At 39.0% G+C, this 12519-nt stretch overlaps 1 protein-coding gene across 1 annotated transcript in view; it reads right to left on the bottom strand.

Annotated features, from left to right (window-relative positions):
- Positions 1-1565: 1565 nt before the first annotated feature.
- Positions 1566-12519, bottom strand: part of Frem1 (FRAS1 related extracellular matrix 1) — a 150757-nt gene continuing 139803 nt past the window's right edge. The window contains 3 exon segments of the mRNA XM_028873292.2: positions 1566-3878; positions 3881-3958; positions 7123-7208. Of these exon segments, the coding sequence (XP_028729125.1) occupies positions 3754-3878; positions 3881-3958; positions 7123-7208 (289 nt within the window). The 3' untranslated portion in view covers positions 1566-3753.

Here is a 12519-nt window from a genome sequence, read left to right on the forward strand (position 1 = left end):
CTCCTCCGATGTTGTTGCTTAGGAGCTGTTCACCTTATTTTGAGACAGTGCCTCTCACTGGGACCTGGTTGTACCCATTAGACTAGCCTGGCCAGAGAGCCTTAGGGACATTTCAGTCTCCACCGCCCAGCACTGGGATTGCAAGCACAAACCCCCACTCTGGCGTGTTACGTGGGTGCTGGTTAAGAACATGGTCCTCGGGCTTGTACAGCAAGCACATTACTCATTTACCTCCATCGCCATCCTGCTGCCTGTCATCTCTAAGATACCAGTCCTGATGCTGATTTCACATCGCGGCTTCAGAGGATCTCAGTGTCCTCCTCTGTAAAATGTGAGCAGCAGATAAGATGATATCAAAGATCTCTCTTTAATTTCTGTTGCTCCAGGAATCTATTTTAGAGACACAAACTGCCTATTGTTTAGGGGGGAGTTAGAAAATGAATTAACCGTATTTAAAACTCTTTGTTCCCGTCTCCTTAGTGGAGACATGAATTCGGAAGGACTGGTTTGTCTTAATGATACTTGGCCTTGATTATAAGCTTAGGAAGTGATTATTATTAGGATCACGTCTTAATCTGGAAAAAATGCAACAGAAATCACCCTGAACCGTTTGCCCCGAGTGTGCTTCTCCCCCCCCCCCCCCCCCCCGGTCTGAAAAGAGATGATGTAATTACCAAGCTCCACTGCAACTTTCTCTCTGGTCAAAAGCTCTCCAGGGAAACTGGGCAGTGATGGCACACACCTTTAATTCCAGCACTCAGGAGGCAGAGGCAGGTGGAACTCTGAGTTCAAGGCCAGCCTGGTCTACGAAGTGAGTTTCAGGACAGCCAGAGCTATACAGAAGAAACCCAGGCTTTAAAACTTTCAAAAATTTTTATATATGCTCTGTGCTTTTCTTTCTTTTCTTTTCTTCTTCTTTTTTTTTTTTTTTTTTTTTTTTTTGGTTTTTTGAGACAGGGTTTCTCTCTGTTGTTTTGGTGCCTGTCCTGGATCTCACTCTGTAGACCAGGCTAGCCTCAAACTCACAGAGATTTGAGCTCTGCCTCCCAAGTGCTGGGATTAAAGGCATGCGCCACCATCACCTGACTACTTCCTACCATCTTATTGATGTTTAAGACCATGTGAGGTATAGAGCTGATGATATCTATTCAATATCACTGAATAAATACTATATGGGTACACAGAAGCTAATAACTAACAGCCAGTCTAACCAATAAAAAAGAACAGGCATGTTGAGATTTCTCACCCATCCCTTCCCAAAGGGGGTAGACTCATTAAGACACAAACTGATTGTGGCACATGCCTGGCATCCTAGCACCTGGGAGGCTGAAGCAGAAGGGTCATGACATCAAGGCTAGCCTGGGCTACATAGTGAGAGACTGTCTTGAAAAAGCAAATAAAGTGATAGAAATAAAACAATACCTGTGAGGCTCCATTGAAAACGTAAAATATAGAAAACTAAAGGTACAACATCAGAGAAGGAGATGTTTATTTTATTAATTTTGACACAACACTAGATACAGTATGCTACCTCATTACAGAAATTAGTCAGCACCAGTTGATGGTTTAAATTACACAGAACCATAGTGTTTATTAAAATGCATACATATTTGGGTTGTTTTAAAAATAGAAATACAAATAAATGTTACCCAGTTTGCTTTTACCACTGCAGGGAAGGAGAGGAAATGATTAACTGTAGCTTTTAAGATTTCTCTTTAGTAAATATACAGTATGTGTTCTTTAAAGACCAAACTTTAGAAAATTTTAAAAAGTTATATACCATTGAGCTGCACTTATGTCCGTGCATGTGGGAAGTTCCTGGGTGAGCATTCAAGTTAGAGGGAAAAGGCTGGGGACAGTCAGATTGCACCTCCTTATGTCCTTCCTGGCTGCTCTCATCTCCAGACATTCCAACTCAACCCTGACGGTCATGTCATGGCCAGAATCTAAAATTGTCTGACTTGTATGTTCTTTCAATCATTTAGACCTGATTTATCAATTTGATAAAGCTTTCATGATCAGGAAAATTTCAAAATGGTCTATTTCTAATTGATTTTTTTTTTAAAACAACAGACCATACACAGTTTTAGAATGAATTTCTCACCCTCTGAACTGTGGGATCCATCCTCTTCCCTTCACCCAGGGTCCCACCTTTGCATAATACAAAAGCTAGTGAATCACAAGGAACTTGGCTGGAGCCAGAGCAGAGGAAGGGTTTGCCTATTTTGGTTAAATGCTAAAGGATCCTTATGTTCCACATATCTTTGCATTTTACTGTCTACAGAGGACTCCAGCCCTCTGAGGTAAGAGCGCCCAACTCTGCAATTACATCTGGATTTCAGTAAGAGACAGAATGTCTGAGTCTTGTCCTAACCTCTTTAGGTAAAATTTTCTATGAACTGAAACTTTGATAAATGAGCAGAAACGAAGCGAGCCTGTCATGTTTTATATCCAGAAACTGGAAAGACTTTCTTAAGCCATTTTTAGTTTCTATAACACTCGAGATATTATTATTCTATTTAAAAAGTCTGCCCTAAAGCTCTAGTCTACATGAACACCTCATTTAATTCTAAAGTTACACTGGTGCTCATATGACAAGTTATATTTGGCACAGCCATATTTTTCAGTGATCATGAAAAGAGAAATTTTAATAAACATTTCAAAAAGGACATTCTGACTTCCTATAATTAACCCGGGGTTCCAGAAGGGATTGTTGAGAGAGGCACAGCATGCTTCATTGCTACAAAAACATTTCACTCAACTGAGTTCATAAATTAATAAGGTACTTTCTATTAGAGAATCTAGTTAGCAGAGTATCTCTGCAAATATTACAGATTTAAAGGCTGGAAGTCACATCAAAACCCTTTCCAAGACTGTGGACTTTCAAAGGTTCTGTTTCCAGTATTGTTTTCCATTGTTCATCAGTACAGTTCATGGGGATGCTTCTGAGACAGTGGTATTTTTCTTCTGTATGTCAACCAGTATGCATATTTGCTCCTTATTCCCAAGGTCCTTTAAAAATATTAGTCAGCATAGTAAATGGAGAAGGAGATATTGCTACTTCAAAATTCACATGACCTTGGAAGGCAAGAAAACCCAATATTTAGCCAAGGAATGGCATAATGCCATGATTACATTGGAACAGAACATGGTTCATGAGTTGTATGGTTTGATCTCTTCAGTAGAGGCAGAACCCTGCCTCTACCTCACTAGATCTGTGCAGTTGAGCATTCTCCTGAAAGACTCTCCTATTCAAAAGAGAGCCCCTTTGTGTACCCACAGCCTCTAATTTTAAGTTTCACACTAAAGAGTGTAAGGATACAAACCAACCCTTGGCATTCAACCTTGGTTTAATGGATCTGAAGGGCTAGTTTCACTCAGATTCTGTGGTAGGAGCACCTGCAATACTGCTCTTTCTAGATGGACTCATTTGAGGTCTAGGAACAAAAATACCTAAGGTCCATGGAAACATATACTGCATCAGAGTTGGCATAGGAAAGAGTATGAATCATCTAGAAGAAACAAATATCACAGCCTATAATACTGCAGGTGTTTATTTAGAAAAATATTGAGATACGGAAATTGTATCTCATCTTGAAAGACGCATTCATGCATCCACTTTCCTAGGACTGTTGATCTAGCTTCCATGTTTACTTGATAGACTCACAAAGACATGCCCAGCCAGCCACAACAATACATTTCTACTGAGCAATATACGTAGGTCTTGGAAATAGATAGGTGAGAAGTCTCAGGTTATATTCGGAGTTTCCTTGAGCACACAAAATTGTGAGTCTTGCCTTTACTACAGTTCTTAGACTGCCATTGTCCTCTTTTGTGAACCAAAACACAGTTCTTCCCAGGCTTTGGGTGCTGAGGGTCCCTCTCCTCCAGTTGGTGAAAGCAACAGGTTCACCTCCAATCCACTCCCAGAGGCCAGTGTGTGCTTGATTCTTCAAGCCTAATGTGAGTCAAGAGAACATACCAAGTATTTTTATTACATTTAAACTTAGGTACCATGGCTATCCTTTTCCATTTTTTTCTACTCATTCTTTCAGTGCTGGTATTGAGTTTATTTCTTTATACATGCTAGGCAAGTGCTCTACTACTGAGCTAGGTCACCTTCTCTGTTATTCTTCACTTTTTGAGTATGGTCTCGTTAAGTTCCCCAGTTAGTCTTGAATATGTGGTCTTCCTACCTCAGACTTCCAAATAGTTGTAATTACGGTAGTGTACCAACAACTTGCCTTAGTCTATGGTACTAAGCATAGATATAAAGAACCATGAGTCCCAGTTCTAGATCAAAGAATAGGATTTGGGGATACAACATGACGTGCTTAGGAGTATCAGACTTTGGAGCCAAGCAGAGTCTGTTCTCTTTGGGTAGGTTACTCACCCTTTCTGAGTTTTAGTTTTCCCATCTAAAGAATGGGCATAGAAATAGGATCTGTAGTTTGTTGAAAGTTAAAGACGCTAGCCCATGTAAAACTCTTACCCTAAACAAAGAGCTACGGCAATCAAAGAATGCTGAGAGGGGAAGACGCGGCCTGGCCAGGGAAGAGGCCCCAGTTGGCTAGCTGACACCAACTGGTCAAACCTGAGTTTATGTGCATACAAGTTAATGTTGTATGGACTGAGCCGGTTGCGTTTATATATTTGAGAACATATAACTGTGTAATTATATAATTATTATAATAATGTATATAATTAAAGAAATAGAGGCCATGAATTTGAGAAAGAGTAAGTGCGGGGTAGGGAAGTGTTGTGCTGTGGTTTGAGAATCTTCCTAATGCTGCACCCCTTTAATATAATTCCCCATGTTGTGGTGACCCCCCATCATAAAATTATGTCATTCCTACTTCATAACTGTAATTTTGCTACTGTTATGAGTTGCAATGTAAATATCTGTTTTCTGATGGTCTTAGATGACCCCTGTGAAAGGATTATTCAATTCCTCAAGGGTTACGACCCACAGGCTGGGAATCACAGTGTTAGAAGGAAGAAAGGAAAAGGGGAAATCATGTAATTAGATTTTAATTTAAGATTTTAAAAAAATCTTTCAACATATCTGGTGTCTACTTAATGGCAGCCGTTATTACTTTTAGAATTTATGTTTATTTTTATTTTATGTGTATGAGTATTCTACCTACATGCAGGTCTGAGCATTATGTGTGTGCGGTACCAGAAGAGGGCATAAAGTCCTCTGGAAACGCAGTTACAGATGGCTGTGAGCTGCCATGTGGGTGCTGGGAACCAAGCCCAGCAACTCTGCAAGAGCAGCCAGTGTCCTTAACTTGTTGAGCCCTCCCTCCAGCCCCAGAAGCCCCTGGCACCTACCCGCAAAGCTCCTACTACAGGGAAACAGATATTTTGCTGCCCATTATTCCTCCTTCCTATTCTTTAAAAGCCTTTTTTGTCTTTGAATGAAAATGGCCCATAGGCTCACAGGGACGGGCACTATTGGGAGGTGTGGCCTTGTTGGAGTAGGTGTGGCATTGCTGGAGGAAGTGTGTCACTAGGGCCAGGCTTTGAGGTCTCAGATGCTCAAGCCATGCCCAGTGTGGCACTCTCTCTTCTTGCTGCCTGTGGATCCAGACATAGGACTCTCTGATCCTTCTCCAGTACCATGTCTGCCTGCACGCTGCCATGTCCCACCATGATGATAATGGACTAAACCTCTAAAACTGTAAGCCAGCCTCAATGAAATGTTTCCCTTTATAAGAATTGCCATGGTCATGATGTCTCTTCATAGCAGTATAACCCTAAGTAAGACAACCTTCATTTTCATCCAGAAGATGTTTCAATCTGCAATAATTCCAATAAAAATCAGTTTTCCTTGCCTTGCCTCTCTACTCCCACCTGTAATTTCTAAAAATTAGATTCTAATATTATAAGTATCTGTAATATTTGCTTAAAGAAGCACTTTCCCTAATTCTCATAATAGAAATTTTAAAAAGAAAGGGTGCGAGAAAGGAACTCTCTAATCGTAGCATAGTCTGAAATCTTGCCACTCAGACTTGACCTTGACAACAGTTCTAGCCACCAGCTGCCTTCCTCCACTGACACTTCAGTCAGGAACACCCTATTCTGCACTGGATTACCTCCTTGGATTATTCATCAGAGAACATGTGCCTTTGTAAACACAAAGCCTTAGAATCGTTACAGATTCACAGGAAAGTTAAGTTCCAGAATTGTTACAGATTTACAGTAAAGTTATGTTCCAGACTAAATCAACACTCTTAGACCATGTCTGAATTTAAAGGCCCAGTGAAGCTAACAGAAAAAGCTGAGAACCAAAGACTATCTTTATAATTATTACCCCAAATACAATGCCTCTCAAAGGAGCAGCAGGAACACGGACTCTGATGTGCCCTGAGAATTCTGCTTCTGAAGTAACTTGTAAAGATTTGTTATAACTGTCAAGATTAGAGAAAATATTAAAAATCTGAAAAATCAAGGAATAACATTCCAAGTACATAGAACTGTTGATTAGCGGTAAATCATTTCCAACTTTAGCATGTAACTTTATTTGTATATACATATTCTACCTGCACATAAATTTCTTGTTTATTCTAAATTATCCCATGTTTCATATATAATATATAGTTTATATAATACCTAATTGTTGAGTCAATTAATATACACACATAAGAAATTGTTACAGCCTTACAAGCTAATGTAAGAACAATAAATATTAACTACACCTTCACATAGTTATGTTGTAATCTAGCGTACTCTATTTATAGATATTTCTAAATTTTTAAACTTTAGAAATGCCATTGTATTGAATTTTTATATCTCTCAGTCTAACTACATCCCTCATTATGTCTTTGAAATGGATGTCCAAGAATGAAAGTCATCTTCCAAAAAGCCAAAAAGTCTAAAGTGGTCTTTCTTTTTTCTCTCTTGATACTAGGTATTGAACCCAGAGTCCTGCACATGCTCACAATATGCTCTGTCACTGGACCATACTCCTGGTCTTAAGATGGTTTTAGCTGACTGACCAGCTCACCCTTGCATGTCATCATAAGTTACAATCACTTGGCCAATGGATGGGTGTGGCAGGCATCAGTTCCTTTGCTGATTGTGTGCTTGCTCCCTGCTCAGCAGAATGCAGACACTTACCTATCCAGAAGGGCTTTCTTCCACTGATTTCCCATAGCCACTGCATGTGCCTCCTGGAGAGTACGGTCACAAGGTTGCCCTGGTGCCTGCACATACACAAATGAGAATGAGAGTCTCAGCACCAGGGAGTCTACATTGCTGCCCATATGATGTGCATGATAGAAATAAAAAAGAACATTAGTAAATGTGTAGAAAATGCTTTTCATTATCTCAGTACTCTGCTTTGATTAGTCTATGGAATGGGAGATGGGCAGCAGCAACGGAAGTGGTATCATACTACATAGCTCGATTTATATCACAGCTCATGTAATTAGAATATCTTTTTGGAAATTAGCAACTGTCTACTTGTAAAGATTAATTAGATTAATTACTTAACACGAAAATATTATAAAGATTATCATCATCCTCCTTCTTGGAGACAGGATCTCATGTAACCCAGGCTAGCCCCAAACTTCACACACAGTCAAAGATACCCTTGAACTTCTGATCCTCTTACAGGAATTTTTTTATAGCTAGTATAAATTTGACAATCACCCACTTAATTTGATCAATAAAGTACCCCAATTTTCTTCCCAGATTAAAATGATTTGAAGTCTAAATTTTGAGCTTGGTGTGTTTATTCAAATAACCCAATAGACACGACCCTTTCCATATCTCAGTGAAAGAGACTAGATCCATTATCAAACCTCCTCCGTTTTACAGACAGTTAGAGAAGCCCTTCCTGCTAGCACACACCATTTTCCCTCAAAATAGATTTCTCTATGAATTACATTGAAGCTAGCTAGCTGAGTTATTCCTATAAGCAGCAGTCCATTATCTGAATTTTCCAATGGGGCTTATTTAAAGCTCTTTAATAACACTCCCATAAAAGCCAGTAAGTTATGTTCTTCTTGAAAAGAGAAGAAATGGGTTCAAGGAAGAAACAATACATAATGAATGCACATAACATATCATTACAACACATTGTGACCTATAGATATACAGTTATTCCAACCAATAAAAATAAAGTAGGAATTAAAAATATTAAAAACTGGTGGGATTGCTCAGTGGGTAATGCAATGCCTGATGACTTCAGGCTTGGGACCCACATCATGGAAGGAGGGACCCGACTCCTGAGTTGTCCTCTGACTTCCATATGGGCACCAAAGCACTCATGCACCACATGCCCATAAATGAAGGAAAATGAAATGTAATCTAAAAAATTGTAAGCCAAATGACAAGAAAATAAAACCACACCGATTTTCTTGCCTGATCAACATTTGTTGACATGAAAACAAGTGGAACATAAAATAGCAATACATACAAAGTTAAATAACTGTGGAACTAAACTTCATTCATTTTGCCTATGTCTTTCCAAAAGTCAGTAACTACAATTTGTTTCTTAATGACTTTTCCTTCCACAATCACAGGATTTGCTGTTCTGTATTTCAATGGTGTCTTATAGGCCTCCTGAGATCTGTAAGACTGCGGGAGAGCTTCAAGCTGCTGGATTGGAGCTTTACGACTTGGTTTTGAACCCATTATTTACTGCTGGCTCCTGTCGGACAGTTACAGGCACTACAATGAGACACCTCCTCATATCCAGTGTGGCCATTCTTTGTGCTCTGGGCTCAGGACACACAATGTTCATCTGGTGCTAAATGGGCTTGGGCTATCCCATCACTGTGGAGTGCTGAGCTGAGAATCAGGGAGGCAGGATCCATTTCCTGTTTGGCGCCTCTGTCCCTTCCCCCATAATTTTCTTTCCAATTGCCACCAACCTCACAACCATTACCAGGATGGATATAGGTTTATTCCTGGATACTTAGCATCTCCCCTGCTTGAAAATTTTTGAAACTATCTTTAAAACAGACCTTGTAGAATGCATTTTAGCTGCTTAAATACAGTTCCAGTTTTCTGCTTAACTTTCCAAAAAACAAGAAGTTCCCCTACCAAAACAAACAAAAGATAGGCAGAAAAATAGCTATATCTCATCAATGCAAAATATTAAAGCAATGATTCACAAAACAAATGTTTTGGCACATATGTAGTGACTTTAAGCAAAAAATTTTTTTCCTGTTCATTTTGTTCAAAAACTTATAAAATATGATAAATAATATCTGTATAGACTTGTGTGTTTATAGATATAAAATTGAAATATGTAGGTAATATATATATAAGTAAAATCCTTTGGAAACTCTAAAACATGAAAGATTCAAAGTCCAGGAGTAGAAACAGAGGCTTTACTTTTTCTGGCTATGAAAACAAACATCTACTTATTCAAAAGATTTTGCAAAAGTACTGATATTTCAGGGCAACTCTTTAAGGACAGGCCAGCAGGGGTTCCAGACGCTCCTGTGGGATGGGGGAAATGGCATCATAGATAATGATCTATAATAATAGAATTACCAAATGTACAATGACTGCCTAAGGAAATGAGCAGATGAGATTACAATATGTAAATTCAAGAAATGCCTAATCTAGCAGTCTGGCTCCTTTGGGTTAGAAAAAATAATAAAACACCAATGGAAAGGCAAAGAGATGGGAGATAAAGATTGAGTTGAGTTAGTAATCTGATTAGGGACAAGGGATAACATACAATTTACTGTTCTCATTGAAACACAGGCATTTTAAATGACCCTCTGGAAATTAAAAAAAGGAAAAAAAAAAAAAAAAGCCAGACATATACCGGGAAGAGGCCAAGGAAACAGCCCAGTGTAAGGTAACAGTCCCTCAAGCCCAATCAAAACACATTCTGTATGTGTACTAATCCTAACGGTGGATTCTAAAGCCATTTTCTAAAATATCTACTGATAAAGTAAAGCTGCAAGTTACAAAATGTAAATGTGTGACTTTAACTTCAAAAAACGGGATTGACAAGCACTAGAGAAACGCCCGTTGTCAAGCCAACCAGACTGTGAACAAGGTAAAGGTGATCCAGAGAGAACCGGGTCAAGGAAGCAGGAGGCCCAGGGCATGACTAAAGCTGATGGCAGAGGGCGACTGGGGTGCAGAGACAACTCTTGCTGGAGAGGGGGCCTCACTACCCCCCAATGCTCCTCCTGAAATCATATGGTTTGTTTAAAGCTCCCAGTGGCGTTTTTAAAAGTGACTGAAGCCAGTATGTACATCTCTGATCATTCTCCTTGTCCTTCTGAAATCAAATGCATTCTGAAGTACCATGCAAATGCAATCAAATAAACTATTTAATATTTCAACTAAAATTGGAAGTGTAGAAGCTTTTAGTGACATCTGAAATGTCACATTACCTTACATGCCCTAGAATACCATCGAAGATGGTATTTGATGAGCTGTTTAGTTTCCTAGTCAACAAGGTGAATAGATAATGGGCAATTTGAGTTTATTTTATTGATAATAGGTTGTTTTCTTAAACTATGTTCCTAAAGCTATTCCCCAAGACTAAAGTGTACTAAATAACTTGGAAATAATTTGAACAACAGTGGTTCTGAAGCTCCTTTTGAAATCATGTTTGAGCTGAGAGTGCGAGTTTGAATCACCAGGGGAGATGGACATTTTTCAGGACAAAAATCTTCCATTTACAGTATTCCCAAATGTCAATCATGTTCTGCTACATATAATCAACAGATATTACTGGAAACTCATATTTATGGGCAGAGAAATTCTTAATTTGACTTATAGTAAGATATGAACTCAGTAAGTGCTAAATCTAGGAACTCGAATTCAGAAATATCTACATTCTTAATAGAGCTTTATGAGAAAGAGATGTGGGAAAGGAACAATCTGAAGTCTGTGACATTACCAATATAAAATGCATCTTGCCATGTAAGATAGCTATACTGAGCTATGGTGTCTATTCCCTAATGAATAAGGAATTATTTAGGTGTTGGTCTGTGAGACCAATACTAAAGAACAATATTTTAAGGTGTGTTCTAATCAAGACTCACTTTATTCCAGTACAAAAAGTTAAAACATGAATCTATAAATTCAAAACCTAATTACACTTTTGGTTTTCCTCAAAAGGGTCAGTTGGATTCAATTTTAAATTTTTACTTCTTTGCTGTGAGAGATATAAGACTTTAAAATATATGATTTTGAAGACTTGTGTTAGATATGCCTAACATAAAGTTAAAATAGACACACTTGTCAGTGCATATGTGGTGAGAAATCCCCTACACTTTGGAGAGCTTTCAGGGAGTGTAATGGAAAAGTACTTTCTCCTTACTTGCTTAGATGACAATGAGCAATTGATTTTGCTTCCTTAAACCTGTTTTAAAATCTGTAAATTGTGGGTATTGATACTGGCTTCCCTTGCAGAAGTGATGGACTTGAGATAAGTTACACATGTGACAGAATTCCGTAAATGACAAAATATGAAAGTAAGGTGTCATTGACAAGGCAGCACAGAGAACTAGGTCAGGCTAGTCTAGGTCAGGGTGATGGTGGTTAACACTAAATTGCAGATGAAGTCTGAGGTTAAGTGCATGAGGAAGCCGGCAGGCTTTTAAGTTAATTTCAGCCTTGTGTTTATGATGAGCATGAGTAAACCAGACAGTATTAACAGAACTATGATGGAACTCTCTGTAACTTGTAGGCTATTAACCATTAAAAGCCAGCTGTAATAAAATGTATCGATACAATCAAATATTTTAAAGGTATTGGGAGACCGAGTCAGTGTTACTAACAGGAAGTCCTACTCTAAATGTGTAGTATCTTATAAAAAGGATTTGTAACACTAAGAAATTAGAAGATCATGATTTCAGAATCAAGAATAGATATTTGAATAAAAAAAAAACCCACCAGCCTACCTTATACCAACATCTCTGTATGGATGAAAATACAATTCCCAGTGCATGTTACCTTATTTTCTCATCATAAGAACAATCCATGAGAGTCTGGGGTGTAGCTCAGTAGTAGAACATGTAACCAGAATTTATCAAGCCCTGGGTTTCTTCTCCAACACACACACATGCACACGCACACGCAGAGAGAGAGAGAGAGAGAGAGAGAGAGAGAGAGAGAGAGAGAGAGAGAGAGAGAGAGAGAGAGAGAGAGGTGAGTGAATAAGTAAATAAATAAGTAAATATTCAAAAAGAAAAGTAAGAAGTAACCGTGCATGTTTGGGAGACAGCACGATCTGAGTTTGGATTCCCAGGGTCCGCATGCACACTGGGCATGGTAGAGTGTGCCTCCAACCTCAGTGCCGGAAAGACAGAGAGACAGGTGGATCCTTGGCATCTCTGGGCCAGCAACGCTGAGTGAATCAGAGACCTCTGGGTTCAGTGACAGATCCTATCTACAAAAACTAAGACAATGACTGAGGAAGAAACCTGACGTTGAGTCTCGCCTCCAGAGGCATGCGCAAACAGCACCTCACTACCCCCAACCAATAGAGAAATTAATTTTTAGAAGTAATCCCCAAAGTTGACTGAGGACTGG

The sequence above is a fragment of the Peromyscus leucopus genome, chromosome 2 (assembly GCF_004664715.2).
Source record: "Peromyscus leucopus breed LL Stock chromosome 2, UCI_PerLeu_2.1, whole genome shotgun sequence".
Lineage (NCBI taxonomy): Eukaryota > Metazoa > Chordata > Mammalia > Rodentia > Cricetidae > Peromyscus > Peromyscus leucopus.